General features: G+C 34.7%; 3 protein-coding genes across 4 annotated transcripts in view; all 3 read right to left on the bottom strand.

The window, feature by feature from the left end:
- LOC146403204 (uncharacterized) overlaps positions 1–19026 on the bottom strand; it is a 732844-nt gene that overhangs the window by 601378 nt on the left and 112440 nt on the right. The window lies entirely within an intron of this gene.
- LOC100623928 (olfactory receptor 6C74-like) lies at positions 1833–10799 on the bottom strand. The gene has a single exon (XM_084957841.1). It carries the CDS (start codon positions 3644–3646, stop codon positions 2708–2710), a length of 939 nt encoding a protein of 312 aa, XP_084813967.1. The 5' UTR covers positions 3647–10799; the 3' UTR covers positions 1833–2707.
- LOC100623839 (olfactory receptor 6C74) lies at positions 16594–17792 on the bottom strand. The gene has a single exon (XM_003360576.3). It carries the CDS (start codon positions 17764–17766, stop codon positions 16825–16827), a length of 942 nt encoding a protein of 313 aa, XP_003360624.1. The 5' UTR covers positions 17767–17792; the 3' UTR covers positions 16594–16824.

Genomic DNA, 19026 nt, shown 5'->3' with positions numbered 1-19026 from the left:
CCCTTCACTGAAATTATTAATTTTAATTATTTAAAGACATTCTTCCAATCCATAAACACAGGATAGTTTTCATTTATTTGTATCATCTTCCATATATTTCATCAATGTTTTATAGTTTCAGAGTAGAAGTATTTTACCTCCCTGGTTTATTCTTTTTTTTAATTAATTTATTTATTTATTATCATTTATTTATATATGCATATTTTTTCTACTGTACAGCATGGTGACCCAGTTACACATACATGTATACATTCTTTTTTCTCACATTATATGTTCCGTCATAAGTGACTAGACAGAATTCCCAGTGCTACACAACAGGACCCCATTGCTAATCCATCCCAAATGCTACATTTTGCATCTATTTACCCCAAGCTCCCAGTCCCTCCCATCCCCTCTCCTTCCCCCTTGGCAACCACAAGTCTATTCTCCAAGTCCATGATTTTCTTTTCTTTGGAAAGGTTCCTTTCTGCCGTGTATTAGATTCCAGATATAAGTGATAGCATATGGTATTTGTCTTTCTCTTTTAGTCGTTTGATGCAATTATAAGTAAGATTGCTTTCTTGATCACTCTTACTAATAGCTTCACTGAGCAATCTTTGCTCTTATGCATAATGCTGATATTAATTATTATATCAGAGTATTGTTTCCAAAATTATGATTTACAAAAAACACCTACCAATTTCTACAATGTATTGAGTAGTCAAGACATTGAGGTTTTCTCTTAATAACATATTTGTTGTTCAGTCTACTTCACTAGAGCAGAAAAGTGAAAGTATGTATGGATAAAGCCTTTAGCCTTTCACATGGAAGCCTTCTCAAGAAATAATCTGCACCTGTATTTTAAAGTTGTGTTAATTGTTAGAGACAATTTAATAATAATAATTAAAAAACAGCAGTGGCTACCTATCTGGAGATTCAGGATTAAAAAGGGCAATGGTAGTAGTACAAACAGAAATACTGTAGAGTGATGTTTCACAGACAAACTGAGATAACAGAGAAGGCAGATGATAAAATTTTAATCTTCCTTGATAAAGGAAGAAGTAAGAGTGGGAATATCTTAGTTTCAACATGTCTTCCTCATCAAGGATTAGAAAACATTCTCTATGTTAAATAAATAGTAAAGGACAGATATTTAAAATATGTCCTTCAGAATAGCTTACTGATAAATTAATGCTTTACCTTGAACAATGCGTTTTTAAAAAATGTACTCCAATGAACACATAACTGAACCAAAATTGATCAGAACATACAGAGAGTGTGAGGTTTTATTTTTATTAGACTGTCTCAAAATATTATATAAATACATTTTTCATTTTTCGTGCTCTTAAAATTTCTCAAAGTTTGATAATGTTTCAGGGTCATTAGATTTACTGTCACAAAATAGATAAAATAGTATACTTAAAACATAAAAAATGTAATAATTTGTTTAAATGTACACTTTTCTTGAAATTATTTTCATTATTCAACCATCCTTTAAGATAAAGTTGATTTTGCAATTTCCAGATAAGCATAGAAAATAGTCCATTCAATTACATGCTATATGTAGTTTTCTTCCTCTCTATTATTTTGCTCTTAAGATAGTAAGCTTCAAATATGCTTTCTTATAAATAATTCCTAAGAATGTATTTAAATACAATCATATTTTAATAAGCAAACATTTTTAAAGATGAGTATCAATATTATAGTAATTTCTACTACAATTTTCCTTTAATTACTTTTTGAAGGGAGTCTATTTTTTAAAATTTTATTGAAGTATTACAATGTTGTGGTAATTTCTGCCAACAGCAAAGTGACTCAGTTGTACATTTATATCCTTTTTCATATTCTTTTTTGTTATGGTTTATCTCAAGATAGCTCCCTGTGCTATATAGTAGGACCTTGTTGTTTATTCATCATATACGTATATATAATAATAGTTTACATCTGCTAATCCCAAACTCTCAGTCCTTCTCCTGCCTCTTAGCAATCAAAAGTCTCTTTTAATTATTTTAAAGAGAATACACACCAAGAAATTGTTAGTATTACACAAAGATAATGAATATGATTTTTAAGTAGATATTAAATGATCACAACTAAAAGACAGTAATAAACATGGAATCACATGCTGCCTTAAATATAGTTCAAATGAAAAGTTACTTTTTAGGCTTGACTAGAATTGAGAGATAAAGACGGAAGTTAAAAATTTATCTCAGAGTTCCCGTCCTGGCTTGGTGGTTAACAAATCCGACTAGGAACCATGGGGTTGTGGGTTCGATCCCTGGCTTTGCTCAGTGGGTTGGGGATCCGGTGTTGCCATGAGCTGTGGTGTAGGTTGCAGACACGGCTCAGATCCCACATTGCTGTGGCTCTGGCACAGGCCAACAGCTACAGCTCCGATTAAACCCCTGGCCTAGGAACCTCCATATGCCATGGAAGCGGCCCAAGGAAGGGCAAAAAGACAAAAAAAAAAAATTATCTCAATTTCTTTCATATATACAGAAATAAGGAATTGAGATGAGAACGAAGGCTCTATTGAAGAATATAAAGAAGACGAAAATTGTAGCACAAAACTTGTGTGAAAATAAAGCTTGAAAGAGATAAAGATGAATACTGTAGAAACGAGAGATAAAAGGAAGAAATACCTATTGGAAGTTACCACTGGATATACCATTGTCTGTTGTCTGATACTCCTCTGCTAATTTCATTTAGACATAGGACAGTAGCATATTCATTTGTTTGAGAAAGAAATAATTCTGTGTATCATATTCATGAAGGCTTTCTTTACTTGTTCATTCCTTAAGGTATAGATGAAAGGGTTCAGAAGTGGTGCTACAGAGGTATTGAGCACTGAAATTCCCTTGGAAAAAGATACCCTTTGCTTGACTGATGGTTTAATGTACATGAAGATGCAGCTGCCATAAGAAAGGGATATCACAATCATGTGAGAAGAACAGGTTGAGAAAGCCTTTCTCCTATGACTAGCTAAAGGGATTCTTAGAATGGTCAAGGCAATATAGGTATACGATATTATCACCATTATCAACGTGACCACAAGTGTCACCACAGCTGAGACGAATCCCATAGTCTCTAACAACTGTGTGTCTGAGCAGGAGATCTGTAAGAGGGGAGTGGTGTCACAGTAGAAATGATCAACGATGTTGGAGTCACAGAAATCGAGCTGCAGGCCTAAGAGGAGTGGTGGGAAGATGACAAAAAAGCCAGCACACCAACAACTGAGGACAAGCTGAATGCAGATTTTGCTGTTCATGATGGTTGTGTAATGCAGGGGCTTACAGATGGCAACATAGCGGTCATAGGACATTGCTGCCAGCAAGTAAAATTCCGATGCTCCAAGAAGGAAAGCAAAAAACACTTGAGTGGCACAACTGTTATAGGAAATGGTTTTGTCCCCAGTTGCCATGATAACCAGCAGTTTAGGAATGCATGTAGTAGTATAGGAAATTTCTAAAAAGGAAAAGTTCCGAAGGAAAAAATACATGGGGGTCTTGAGGTGAGGATCCACCAGGGTGAGTGTAATGATGGTCAGATTTCCAGTAATGCTTAGCAAGTAGGTGAGAAGAAGAAAGATAAATAATATAACTTTCATCTGTGGGTCATCAGTCAAACCTTCCAGAATAAACACTATCACTCTTGTATGATTTCCCATTACTGCTTTCTGACCGATGCCATGTCTGAATAGAAGAAAAGGAAGAAAAAGTTATAAACTCAATGGAAAAATAACAGAGATGATCATTGTTTATGGTAAAGTTTGCAAAGCAATTTTTCATGTACAGCAACACAATGCTCACTCATGTTTTAAAGACGATTTTGACAGCAAGAGTAATCATTTCATTTGCAAAGTATCTGGACAGATTAATTAAAACTTTAGATTGCAGTTCTTCTAGAGAATAACCTATACAACAGTAGTAATTGTTGACTGTTTTATGTAAATCAATCAGGACTAGAGAGAACTTTTAAAGCATAGAAAAAAAAATGCCTTTTCTCTCACTATCATGCAAGAGTTGAGATATATGCCATTTACTATTCAATTAAGAAAGTTTCCATACTAGAATCAAAATCGTATTTGCATTTCAAGCCTATGTATTGCATTTCACATATATACTCCTATTCATCATCAATAAATAGAGCTGGTACACTTTCTCATTTTACTCAACTAACCGAAATCAAATGCCTGGTTTTAGCCTCACTTGCTTTCATGGCTAACGTGATCCAATTTAATGTAAATTAAAATGGGGCATTGGAAACAGTTTTATCTTCTGTTCTTAGTACTATTTCCATCTCCTTAATCTCTGCTCTAACCCACTCTTCCAGTTTGTACCCAAAAACAAAATCAAGTACAGTCTGTAATGTCAGTATGCATAATGAGAAACTGCAGTTTTCCTCTTTAGGGAAACAGTATGAATCTCAGGACAGACATGGTGAAATCAAGTGAGAAATAAGAGTTAGGGATACGGAAACAAAGAGAAATACATAATTATGACAAGAAATTGTATGAAGTGGAGGAAGTTAAGAGAAAAATGAAGACAGTGATAAAGCTCTATGGAAACCAAGAGAGGTAAGAAGGGTTTTAGGGGGTAGGGCAGTGAGTTTGAGGGAAAAATTAAAATAGGATCAAAAATGTGTAAGTTATTAAATAAATATTAATAGGGGTAAAGTTTATCAGTCAAATTTCTCTCCATCTGTTTGCATTCTTTATACTTACATTTTTGTTCTATGTCTAAAATATGGACTGAAAACATGAATAATTTTGAGATCGACATAGCCTAAAATAGATTATTTTGTAAATTTCAATCCATTATCGATTACATAGTAGGGTGATACAAATTTTAAGAGGCACATCTTTCCCCATTATACGGATATTAAATGCCTGGCTAACATGCACTTAAAGAAATATTACTTAGAGATAACTATTCTCATCATTGGCTTATGTTAAGTGAGAAGGTCAATTTTTTCAGGTTTGCACATCTAGTAAATTGGACATCAGGATTAATTGAGAGTGTGTGTTTTCTAAAGTCCTCCTCTTAGAAGTACAACATTTTCTACAGGTAATTAGAAGCCAGAATGTTGTGTATTTCCTTAAAAAAGTGTTTAACAATCTCTCTAAGGAAAATTTCATTCTTTGGTTTCTTCACCATCAAAAGCATAAGATGATTAAGATTTTGTGATGAGCATTGAACCAATGTGTTCTGTCTTGAGGACATAAAGAGAATTATTTCCACTTCTAAAATATACATTATATGAAAAATATGTAAATAAAAATAAACATATAAAACAAACAAAAATTGTTTCCATTAGATTTAGATGCGTTTATAGGAGGAAAGTTGGGTTCTAAAATAGGTCTTTGAAAGAGATTTAGAAAAAGAAATGAGAGAAGGTATACCCAGGAGAGGAAATAGCCCAAACAGAGATAAAGTAAAGAGCATGTGCATGGTTTCACTAAAGACAACAATTAGAATTTTGCATTCAAAATCATATGCATTAATATACAGACATCCATGAATGAAAAGAGATGACATTTTTCTTGGACATTCCTGGAACATTCAGATAATTGTGCTGCAACCTGTTATTATAAAATTATCCCATTTACACAATTTACCATAATGGCAACAATTGTACAATGCATATATCTAGATCATCTAATAAGAAATTTATCATGTTAAATCCTTTCTCTGTCTCCACCAATCATACACAACAACTATCCACCAACCAAAACTGTAAAAAAAGAAAAATCACATTAAGAACCATTAGAAAGAAGGGCTATGAATGCAGTTATGTTTATCTGTGATAAATATTGTGAATATGAGCTACATTTAAAAAATAAAAAGGATTTCAATACTAAATTTAATTATGTTGCATTACTCTCCTTTCACCACTTTCCCTAAATCAGAATTTCACAGGTTGGAAAAAATAAAGTTAAATGTAAAAATAGAACTAATGTAAAAAACATACATATGTATAATATTACACAAATTATAATATTATTATAAGAAATATTGTCTTTATATTTTAGACATACCAATTCTTTCCATATTTTGAGTCCTAAATCATTCTGCCAAAAAACTCTTAAAAATTCAATGTCTTTTTTACAGAAGATATATACACATATTTATTCAGAAAAAACATCTTTGCTTCAATATTAAGCTTCTTTAGCATCTTGATGAACAGAGCACACTGATATTCTCTGGATTTCATTCCACTCCCTAATCTGTGATTATTTTTACTGCCTATATTGCAAAGTTGGAAATAGTTTGATGAGAACTTTTATCAGATTTTTAGGCTACTATATTAATTTCTCTATTGTATACTGAATACTTTTCTAAGTACTACCCAGAGTGCCATACAAATTAACATACTCTTGAGAGCATGGAGTATTTATGCATTCTGTGCCCTAAAAGAAAATATCTGACGATCATGGAGAATTCTCAGGAGAATGAAATTCATGAACACCATTTCCTAAAGGACAAAAAATTTCTGTTATACAAGGCTTCTCCCCAGGAACTACATGAATTAAAAAAGTAAAAATATATACACACATTTTAAAAACATACTTTGTGTTTCCAGAGAATTCAGTGTGATTTCCCTTTTATATGACTGCCCTTTCACACATTTAGGGTTTGAAATCCCAGATACAAAGATAAGGATTTTGAAGTAGAAAGGGGAAAGATTTTTCTTTTCAGGGTTTTTTTCTTCAAAAGAGTCCATGAGGTATTGTCTAGTAAAATGTAAACTAATAGTTCATAATAACTAAGCACTCTCCATTTCTTCAATATTAATAGAATCTATCTATGTATACAGGTAGCCTTACTTTTAGCTTGTTCTGGTCATGTGACTAAAGTCTGTCCAAAAGATGTGGATAAAGATACTTTATGCAACTTCCAGGTATATCATTTAGTAAAGTTTGCTCTTCTCTTCCACTTTACCCCATCTCACTGTTATAAGGCAGATGGATGGAAGTATTTTGACCAGAAGTACAAGCAGTCATACTAGGAATGGTGAATCAACAGGAGAGAACACACTCAATTTCCTGACACCATGACAGCACATATCAGCATAGAAACACAATCACCTTATGAAGAGTTTCGGAATACCTGCCCGAACATTTAAATGAGATAAAAAATAAACTAATTTTTAAGCCATGGGAATATTTAGCTTTCTCACACTCTATCTATTATATTATTAAAATGTAAGAAAAGTCTCAAGTTTTATTCTACTTTGAGGCTAACAGGCTAGCCCACCACCATTTCACAGGTATTGACAGAAAAGACAGCCTGTTGCCTCAGGGACAGAGAATTTATTACTCACTACACAGCAGAATACAGGAGTTTCATGGTCTCATCAGTTTCTCTTTTCCCCTAAATTCTATGGGGGTCCTTACGGGATGGTGTGTACAATATGTACCTCTATCCACAGCTGGGGAGCCCCAAGCTTAGTGAATTCCCAGTCTTTTAAAGGGAAAAATCTGCCTAACTTTGCCCAACTAAAAGACAATGTCTTTAAGATAATTTTCTGAAGGAAAACAAAAGTCTGCCAAAGCTGTTTCCTATAAAACCTTCTGGAAAACACAGTCTAAGACAAGAGTTAACACAAGAGATCTAGAACTGTGTGTGGAGTTTCCTGCCAACAAAGCCCTCCCTCATTTCTAAACCAACTTGACTTCTGTTGAAATCTCCCATAAGTACATCACTCTGCTGAGTTCTCTGGTTGAGCTACAGGTCTCTTCCCTTACTTCTAAGCTGCAAGTCACAAATATTTTAGAAGAGAGGCAGTCCAGTGTCTAACCTTCACACAAGAAATACAAACCCAGGAGTGCACGTGGTTCTTCGAAAGAAAGTGTTGACAATTTTGCAGGGTGCACACAAATTAAACATATACCCTTTCAGATTGCCAGTTACCAGTATTTCCAACATAACTTTTCAGCTGGTTAGTAAGCCTAGGGCTCCCAATTTTGTAACTCGACTGCTTAAATGGATTTAATCTAACGGAGTCTCTCTGTTCATGCCATCAGACATGTGGTATCTGTTTGCCTTACACATGGTTAAGAATAGGGGTGGGAAAGACATCCAGAGGTATTTCTCCTGAAGGTGAGGAGGGTGGGTGTGAGATCCTGGAGGGGCTAGAGAGCTCTTCTATGTCTCTTTTATCATAATTATTTTATTCTGTATAAGGATGGAAGACCAGTCAAAAAAAAAAAATTAAGTTGCTTGCAGCTGTTCAAGAGATCTACAGTGGAGTGTTTTTATTCTAGAGAATGGCCCCAGAAACAGTTCTTGATGACAAAGATCATTAATATCCTTCCCACTTCATGCCTGCTGATGTCTAAGGTATTCTCAGCACTAGATGTCAGGTTATTCTCTTTCTCCATTTGCATAAAATCTGGCACCCCATTCCAATAGCTATAATTTCATCTTTGTTTCCAACATCCCCTCCACATACTCATATCGTTTTTCTGAAAGAGGTTACTGAAGGACAAGTGTGTTTTTATAAAATTTAACCAGAATTAAGCTCGAATCCATAAGCTCCTCCCACCCTCGTGTTGCCAGTTGGAAGGGGTGTCAACCAGATTGATCCGGGAATGCTGTCAGGGGAATAAACATGTCATTCCCAAGGAGGATCCAGATGGAATACTGAATTTTCAAAATAGGTGTGTATATCTCTCCAACTTCCTATTCTGATCCCTACCCAGGGAGAAATGAGTGGAGAGAATTCCTTTCTGGGAGAGGGTGAATTCAATGACTCTAACCTCGTACCAAGGTGTGTGGATCAGAAACAGATGAGAGAGAAGAAAACTGATTTTTGCCGAGTTGTTTGCATAATAAATGTTGTCAAACTTCAGATGTTCTGGAGGGCTGAACACTTGCGAGAGATTAGTATTAAGAACCACAATGGTGTAGCTGTAACTAGCTGATCTCTAACCTGAAAAAGCGTCAAAATAGGCGGAAGGGCTGAATAGACATTTTTCCAAAAATACATACAGATGGCCAACAGATACATGAAAACATACTCAGATTTCTCGTCATCAGAGAAATGCAAACCATACTATAATGAAATTACCAACTCACACCTTTTAGAATGGCTATTATCAAAAAGACAAGAAATAACAAGTATTGGCAAAGATGTGGAGAAAATAGAACAATCATGCATTGTTGGTGGGAATGTAAATAGGGCAGCCACTATGGGAAATATTTTAGTTTGTCAAAAATTTAAAAGGGAATGACCATATGATCTAGTAATCCCACTTCTGGTATTTATCCAAAGAAAATGAAAACACTAATTCAAAGAGATATAAACACCTCATATTTATTATAGCATTATTTACAACCACCAAGATATAGAAACAACCTTAGTGCCCATCATGAATGAATGGATAAAGAAAATGTGACGTATACGTATACAGTGGAATATTAATCAGCCATTGAAAAAGACAAGCTTCATTTCTGACTACAAGACAGACTTTGAGCACATTACGCTAAGTGAAATAAGTCATGCAAAGAAACACAAATATCCGATGATCTCATTTATGTCTGGAATCTAGGGGGAAAAAAACCGTCATAGATACAGCGAATGATGTGTGCCAGAGATGGTTACTCGAGGGTTGTCAAAATGGGTGAAGAGGGTCAAAAGTAAAAATTACCAGTTATAAAATAACTAAGTCATAGGTATGCAATGTACAGTATGATGACTATCGTTAATAATATTGTCTTGCAGGTCTGAAAGTTGCTAAGAGAGGATATCAAGAATTCTCATCACAAAAAACAAATTATACATAAGTACGGTGAAGGATGTTAACCTGATATATTATGGAAATAAGTTTTCAGTGTAAATAAATATCAAATTATTATGATATACACATGAAACTAATATAACATTAAGATATCAGTTAAAAATATCTATCACTACGGACTCCTCCCAGCAATGATGAGAAGTTAGGTAGCTTTACTTTTTCTCTGTTTTTATTTGGGAGAGGTGAGGTTGGGAGGGTGGAAGTTATTATTTATTTATTTAATCATTTTTATTGAAGTATAGATGATTTGCAATATTAATACTGTATTAATTTCAGGTGTACAGCATAGTGATTCGGTATTTTTGCACATTCCATTCCATTATAGGATATTACAGAATAATGAGTATAATTTCTTGTGCTATATACAGTAAACCCTTGGTGCTTATCTATTTTTTACATAGTAGCTTGTATACATTAATCCTGTATTCCTAATTTTTTTCTTCCCTCCTTCTCTGTCCACTTTGGTGACCATAAGTTTGTTTTCTATGTCTGTGAGTCTTTTTCTGTATTGTATATGGATTCACATGTATTATGTTTTAGATTCCACATGAAAGTAGTACTCTGGTATTTTCCTTTCTCCAACTTATTTCACTAAATGTCATGTCGTCTCTAGGCCCACCAATGTGGATGCAAATGGACATATTTTGGTTTTTATGTCTGAGTTATATTCCTGTATATATATTCTGCATGTTCTTAAGATAACCATCTGTTGATGGGCACTTGAGTTACTCCCTGTCTTGGCTATTAGAAATAGTGCTGCTGTGAACACTGGAATGCGTGTATCTTTTGAATTAGAGTTTTCTACTTCAGCACCGGAGTAGAACTGCTGAATCACATAGTAGACCTATTTTTAGATTTTCAAGGAACCTCCACATTGTTTTCCATAGTGGCTGCACTAATTTATCTTCCTATCAACAGTGTATGAGAGTTCCCTTTTTCTCCACGTATTCTCCAGCATTTATTATTTGTATACCTTTTGATGACAGCCATTCTGACTAGCGTGAGGTCAAAACTCATTGTGGTTTTGATTTGCATTCCTCTAATAATTAGCAATGCTGAGCATCTTTTCAAGTGCCTGTTACCCATCTGTGTGTCTTCTTTGGAGAAATGTCTATTCAGTTCTTCTGCTCATTTTTTGATTGGATTGTTTTTTATATTGAGTTGTATGAGATATTTGTACATTTTGGACATTATCCCCTGATCAGTCACATTGTTTGAAAATATTTTTTTCCCATTCTATTCCATAAGATGTCTCGTTCTTTTGTCAATGGTTCCCTTTGCTGAGCAAACGTTATAAGTTTGAACAGGTCCCATTTGTTTATTTTTCCTTTTTTTCCTTTGGTCTTGGGAGAATGCTATAAGAAAATATTGCTATGATTTATGTCCGAGTATTCTGCCTATGTTCTCTTCTAGGAGTTTTATGGAGTCATGTCTTTTATTTAGGTCTTTAAACCATTTTGAGTTTATTTTTGTGTATGGTGTGAAGGAATGCTCCAGAATAGGAGGTAACATTCTTATCTTCTCTGTTGCAAACTGATCCAGGTGCGTGGGTTTACTTCTGGCCTCCCTATTCTGTTCTATTGATCTATGTGTCTGTTTCTGTGTCTGTGGCAATATCACACTGCTTTGATTACTGTGGCTTTATAGTTTATTCTGAAATCTGGAAGTGTTATATCTCCAGCTCCATGTTTGTGTCTCAGGATTACTTTGGCAATTCTGGGTCCTTCTTCATTCTATGTAAATGTTAGGATTATTTGTTCCAGGTCTGTGAAAAATACTATGGGTATTCTGGTAGAGCTTGCATTGAATTTGTATATTTGCTTGAATATCATGGTTACTAATTCTTTCAGTCCATAAGCATGGTACATATTTCCATCTATTTGTGTTATCTTCACTTTCATTGATGTCATAATTTTCTGAGAATAGGTCTTTTACCTCCTCCTTAGATTTACTCCTAGATATTTTTTTCTTTTGATGCAATTGTAAATGGGCATATTTTATTAGCTTCCCTTGCTGATAGTTTGTTGTTAGTTTTTAGAAAGGCAACAGATGTCTACATGTTAATTTTGTATTCTGAAACTTTACTGATTTCATTGATGAATTCTAGTTAGTTATTAGATGGTATATTTGGGATATATTTATAGCATCATGTCACTTGTAAACAGTGAGAATATACCTCCTTGTTTCCAATCTGTCCTTTTTCTTGTCTGATTGCTCTGACTAGGACTTCCAATAGGATGTTAAATAACAGTGGCAAGAGTGGGCATCCTTGTGTTGTTTCTAATCTTATGGGAAATGTTATCTAATTTTCACAATTTACTGTGATGTTATCTGTGTGCTTGTCATACATGGCCTTTATTTTGTTGATAAATGGGCTCTCTGTATCCAGTTTTTTGAGAGTTTTTATCATAAATAAATGTTGAATTTGTCAAAAGCTTTTTCTGCATCTATTGAGATAATAATTTTAATTCTTTAATTTGTTAATACGATGTATTGCATTGGTTGATCTGCGGATATAGAACTCTCTTTGCATCACTGGAATAAATCGCACTTGATCATGGTGTATGTTTTTTTAATGTATTGTTCAATTAAGTTTGCTAACATTTTGTTAAGGATTTTTGCACCTATGCTCATCAGTGATATTAGCCTATAGTTTTCTTTATTTGCAATATTTTTAATTTGTCTTTGTATGAGGGTGATGCTGGCCTTGTAAAATGAGTTTGGAAACATTCCTTCTGAAATTTTTGAGAAGAACAGGAATTAATTCTTCTCTAAATATTTGTGGAATTCATTTGTGAACCCACCTGGTCCCGGACAGTTGTTCGTGGCAAGTTTTTTGTCTTTTTAACCGATTCAATTTCATCATTGGTAATTAGTCTGTTCATATTTTTTATTTCTTCCTGGCTCAGGCTTGGAGAGTGTACCTTTCTAGGAATTTTCTCCCTTCTTCTGGGCTGTCAATTTTATTGGCATATAATTGCTCTTGCAATTTCTTATAATCCTTCATATTTCTGTGTGGTTCGTTATTATTTCTCTTCCATTTCACATTTTATTGATTTTAGCCTTCTATTTTCTTGATGAGTCTGGCTAAAGGTATATCAGCTTCATTTATCTTTTAAAGCGCTTGGTTTCACTGACCATTTCTATTTATTTCTGGTCTCTATTTTGTTAATTTATGCTGTGATCTTCATTTCTTTCTATGTATTTATGTATTTATATCTGCCTTTTTAGGGCTGCACCTGCAGCACATGGAAGTTCTCAGCTAGGGGTTGAATCAGAGCTGCCCCTGCCAGCCTACACCACAGCTATTCCAATGGTGGAATCCAAGCTGCATCTGTGACCTACACCACCGCTCATGGCAATCTTAACCCACTGCGCAAGGCTAGGGATCGAACCCACATCCTCATGGATACTAGTTGGGTTTGTAACCTGCTAGCCCACAAGGGGAATTCCAGTATCTTTCCTTTAAAATTTTTAGTTTTCTTTGTTCTTTTCCTCATCTCTTCAAGTGAATTTTTAATATTTTTACGTCTAACACAATTTGAGAATCATATGTTTATAAAATGCAACCTTATGTCTGTTATTTACAAAAGTAACATTTTTCCACAAATCATAATTTCAATTAAAGGGAATTTTACTTTTACTATCCATTTGGCATCATATAATTGGCCTAAGTTTTATTTTATTTTGCATTTTCCATACCTATTGTCTAGGAATGAAAGATTAAAAGGGCTTATATGAGTCTAAATAGCTATAAACCTAGTAAAAGTTTAAAGGTAGGTTTCTGAATTTCTCTAAGTTATCCATAATTATTTTGGGGTATGGAGGAAAAAGAGGAAGTTATAGTCTTTATTTTTATGTTTGCCTATATATCAGACTTCAACAAGAGTTAAACAGGCTTCCAATTCATCTTTAAAGAATAAATATAGTCAATAAGCAAACTAATATTTAGAAATGCAAAATAAATACTCCATATAGTTGCTTTTGGCAACAACTTAAGACTTAGACAAGCACGCTCACAAGACTATATGAGAAATCTTGGCTTATGCCAGATTGCAAACATTTTGAAGATACTTTTCTTGGACATTGTTGATATCTACAATGTGGAAAAGTGTGTGTACATAAATTTAAGTTATGATGCCTTTAAAAAAAATCTGTAAAAGAAAGCCAAATATAGAAAGTTGAGAAGTACTTCTTTTATGTGTCAACTTCTGTTGTCAAATAAGATATTCTTAAAGTATGAGGGTTTTATGGAAACCACTTATACAAAAATGGTCCCTAGTTGAAATACTTTCTTGAATATTCTCCCCTTCTAAATGTCCCATTTAATATTTATTTAAATATTTAGACAACGCATTTCATTAATTATCATAAAATTCATATTAAATTATCTGCTAAGCTGGAAGCATAATAAAGTAATATTTCATTCAAAATGTATTGAAACAATTCAATGATGTAACAAGTTAAGTATAAAAATTTCATAAGTGAAAAAATTGATAATCCTACCAGTCGGAAATTGCCCATAAGGTCACCACTATGTACACTGTGTAAAAACTAAGTGATAGATAAATATTCACCATATGAATTTAAATGTGTCTTCTTGGGAAAAAAAATTTTATTTACACTGAGAAATGATATAAAAAAGGAAAAGGGTGAAAATGATTTTCTTTGCACATGACCAACCACTCTATATGTATGTATTTATGCCTAAATCACTGAGGATGCAGGTTTGATCCCTGACCTTGCTCGGTGGGTTAAGGATCTAGCATTACCATGAGCTGTGGTATAGGTCGCAGAAGCAGCTTGGATCCTGTGTTGCTGTGGCTGTGGCATCAGCTGGTGGCTACAGTTCTGATTGGACCCCTAGCCTAGGAATCTCCATATGCCACAGGTACTGCCCTAAAGACAAAATAAGAAAAGAAAAGAAAGAAAGAAAAAGAGAGAAATAAAGTACTCTAATCTAATAAAATCTCAATTTTATTTATGTCAATCCTTAAAATATATGAAATTCTCTATAAAGATCTTACTGTTCATTTGCATCCTATGTGACATGTGGACAGAGAGATTTGTACTTTATTTTGCTACTAAGATTAAAACTTGCATGGACATTAATTCCCTAAAGCAATCTACAGGTTTAATGTGATCCCTCAAATTACCCATGAGATTTTTCACAGAACTAGAACAAATAATCCTGAAATTTATATGGAACTATAAAAGATCCAGAATTGCCAAAAGCAATCTTTAGGAAAAAGAACATAGCTGGAGGCATAACCTGCCCCAGACTTCAGACAACACTAGAAAGCTATAGTAATCATAACAGCATAGTGTTGGCACAAAAGCAGACATATGGATCAATGTAACAGAATAGAGGACCCAGAATAAACCCACATACTTATGGTCAATTAATCTTTGACAAGAATGCAAAAATATACAGTCGAGAAAACACAGTCTATTCAGCAAGATATGTCGGAAAAGGTGGACAGTTGCATATAAATCAATGAAGTTAGAACACACCCTCACACCATACACAAAAATAAACTCAAAATGGCTTAAAGACTTAAGTATAAGACATGACACTGTTAAACTTCTTGAGGATATCACAGGCAAAATTTTATGACATAATTCTCACCTATTTTTTCTTAAGTCAGTCTCCCAAGGCAATAGAAATAAAAACAAAGACAAATAAATGGGGCCTAATCAAACACACTGGCTTTTGTACTGCCAAGAAAACCATAAACAAAGCAAAAAGAAAAACCTATAGAATGGAGATAATATTTGCAAAAGATGTGACTGGCAAGGGTTTAATTTCCAAAATACACAAATAGCTCAACAACAAAAATACAAACAACCCAACTGAAAAATAGGCAAAAGAACTAAACAGACATTTCTCCAAGAAGACACACAGATGGCCAATAGGCACATGACAAGATGCTTATCATTGCTAATTATTAGAGAAACGCAAATCAAAACTATAAAGAGATACCAACAACCTCGCTCTGGTCGGAAGAGCCATCATTAAAAATCCTATAAATAACATATGCTGAAGAAGATGTGGAGAAAAGGAAGCCCTCCTGCACTGTTGGTGAGAATGTAAGTTAGTGCAATCAGTATGGAAAACAGTATGGAGGTTACTCAAAAAACTGGAGTTGCCATATAACATAGCAATCCTACTCCTGGATGTATATGCACACAAAACTATAAATCAAAAAAACACACACAGCCCTATGGCTATAGCAGCATTATTCACAATTGCCAAGACATGGCTACAGTGAATGATATAAAATAACATATAATGGAATATTATTCAGCCTTAAAAAATGAAACATGCCATATGCAGCAACATGGAAGGACCTGGAGATGATCATACTAAGAAAAATAAGTCAGGGAGTTCCCGTCGTGGCGCAGTGGTTAACGAATCCGACTAGGAACCATGAGGTTGCGGGTTCGCTCCCTGCCCTTGCTCAGTGGGTTAACGATCCGGCATTGCTGTGAGCTGTGGTGTAGGTTGCAGACGCGGCTCGGATCCTGCGTTGCTGTGGCTCTGGCGTAGGCTGGCGGCTACAGCTCCGATTCGACCCCTAGCCTGGGAACCTCCATATGACGCGGGAGCGGCCCAAAGAAATAGCAAAAAGACAAAAAAAAAAAAAAAGAAAAAAAAAGAAATAAAAATAAGTCACAAAGGAAAAGACAAATACCATATGATAAAACTTATATGTGGAATCTAAAATATGACACAAATGAACTTATTTACTAAACAGAAACAGATTCACAGACATAGAGAATAGACTTGCGGTTGCCAAGGGAAAGGGGGTAGAAGAGGGACACAAATGAACTTATTTACTAAACAGAAACAGATTCACAGACATAGAGAATAGACTTGCGGTTGCCAAGGGAAAGGGGGTAGAAGGGGGTAGAAGTTTAGGGTTAGTAGATGAAAACTACTGTATATAGAATGGATAAGCAATAAAATCATACTGTAAGGGACTATATTCAATATCTTGAGATAAACCATAGTGGAAAAGAATATGAAAAGTTCGTTCACTTCACTGCTTCACTGAGAAAACGTCCATCTTTTTGATCATGTGCTTAAAAGCATCTTTCACTTGTCTGTTTCTCAGTGTATATATGAAAGGATTCAACATGGGGGCCACAGAAGTACTGAGCAGAGCTATCCCTTTATTTAAAGACACTCTTTCCTTTGCAGAGGGTTTCACATACATGAAGATGCAGCTGCCATAAGAAATGGACACAACCACCATGTGAGAAGAACACGTAGAAAAGGCTTTCTTCCTCTTTTGAGAAGAAGGTATTTTCAGAATAGTCATGATGATGTTTGTGTAGGAGAGAATCACTAACACCAGAGTAACCAGGAGTGTCAAAATGGCTGAGAAAAGCATCATTAATTCTACTTTATCTGTGTCTGTGCAAGAGAGCTGTAATATAGGAGATACATCGCAAAAAAAATGATCCACAGTGTTGGCTGCACAAAAATCAAGCTGGAGACCCACAAGGAGTGGTGGAAAAATTATTATGAAACCAGCCAACCATGAAGCAAAGATTAAAAAGTGGCAGACTCTGCCACTCATGATGGCCGTGTAATGCAGAGGTTTGCAGATGGCCACGTAGCGGTCATAGGACATGGCGGCCAGGAGGAAAAACTCGGTGGCACCCAAGAGAATAGTGAAAAAGAGCTGTGCTGCACAATTGTTGTAAGAAATGGTCCTATCGCCTGTTGCCATACTGACAAGAAATTTGGGGATGCAGACAGTCGTGAATGAGATTTCTAAAAATGAGAAATTTCGAAGAAAGAAATACATGGGCATCTTGAGGTGTGAATCTAGCAAGGTAAGGGTGATGATGGTTAGATTTCCAGCAACACTCAGCATGTAAGTAACAAAAAGGAGAAGAAAAATAACCACCTGTAATTGTGGATCGTCAGTCAGTCCTAGAAGAATAAAGGTTGTTACTGTTGTGTGGTTTCTCATAGCTGACTTCTATGAAAAAAAAAAAAAAAAAAGAAGAAGTGAGAATCAAAGGGGAAAGGCTGAATGAGAATCCTACTGTCTTGAAACCCTCCATAAAAACGTTGCTACTCACAGCCAACCCCCTTCAGTATTCTTCTGGTCAGCAGTAACAGCCTATAAAAATTTTGCTCATACAGTTTTTCTTCAAAATTTGACTAACTCAAGGCAACTCTGGGAGGGTTTTTCTTTCCTAAAGTGTCATAAATCTAGGCATCCTTAAAGGAAAACATTGATAAAGTCATACAGAAATAGAAGCAAAGAAAAAAAGAGAGAAAAAGTATTTAACTTGTATCTTTTATACTTGCAAATATTTCCAATATTTAGCTTACATTAAATTATTTACATCATCTGGTGATTCATTCTTCTTTTTTATTAAAAGAATAATTTCTCTTTATTCTAATGAAAATACAAAGTAATGAAATTATCTTTTTGGGTCATACAATCCTAAAGCTACACAGAGCCTCAGAAGATCTTCAGAAAGCCATTTGCTTTGAGGAAAGTGAAGTTTCATATTTCTCATTTGACAGAAGAATGATTCATTTTCCTTTGCCAAACATTTCTTTCAGTGTTCATTACACTTTATGGAAGACTTTATAATTCTGTTAAGTCAGAATTCACCTGAGGTATCTGCCTTTCAAAATTAACATAACTTGATCTAAACATCCCTTGCCCATATCCAGTGGGAATTCATTACCTTCACCAAACTTCTATACACTTCAAGATTTACATCCGCAGGACCACATTTAGTTCTGCTTTTCCCATTTTTCCCGGAAATTTGAGTTTACTTTCATCCCATTCACCCTGGTTGCTCTCTCTTCTCTGACATATACCCAAGCAGGTATCAAGTGTATTCTCCTGCACAGTGTATATAATGTTGTATAGCACATTTTACTGAATATCTCCAGCGACTGAGGAGGGTTCTAGGAAATGAGCTTGTTAAAATAATAAAATATTAGCCAGACATACCTGGCTTGATATTTGTCACCCCAAAAGTCTATCCCACCAATTTTTTTTTCTACAGAATGACAATACTTTCCTTTGGAAGAATATTGGGTCATGTGTTAAACTGTATTTTTTTCTTAACGTTTTCTATATTTCAGTTCTGGTTTTAAAAAATATGCAAATATCTGGAGTTCCCATTGTGGTGTAGTGGAAACAAATCTGACTAGGAACCATGAAGTTGCAGGTTCGATCCCTAGCCTTGCTCAGTGGGTTAAGGAT

This window comes from Sus scrofa, chromosome 5 (genome assembly GCF_054392235.1).
Source record: "Sus scrofa isolate SSC_HxYL_T2T_F1_AM1 chromosome 5, Sscrofa_HxYL_maternal_Yorkshire_Landrace_v2.0, whole genome shotgun sequence".
Taxonomy (NCBI): domain Eukaryota; kingdom Metazoa; phylum Chordata; class Mammalia; order Artiodactyla; family Suidae; genus Sus; species Sus scrofa.
The sequence above is the reverse complement of the archived record's forward strand: the minus strand, read 5'-3'. Positions and strand labels throughout refer to the sequence as shown.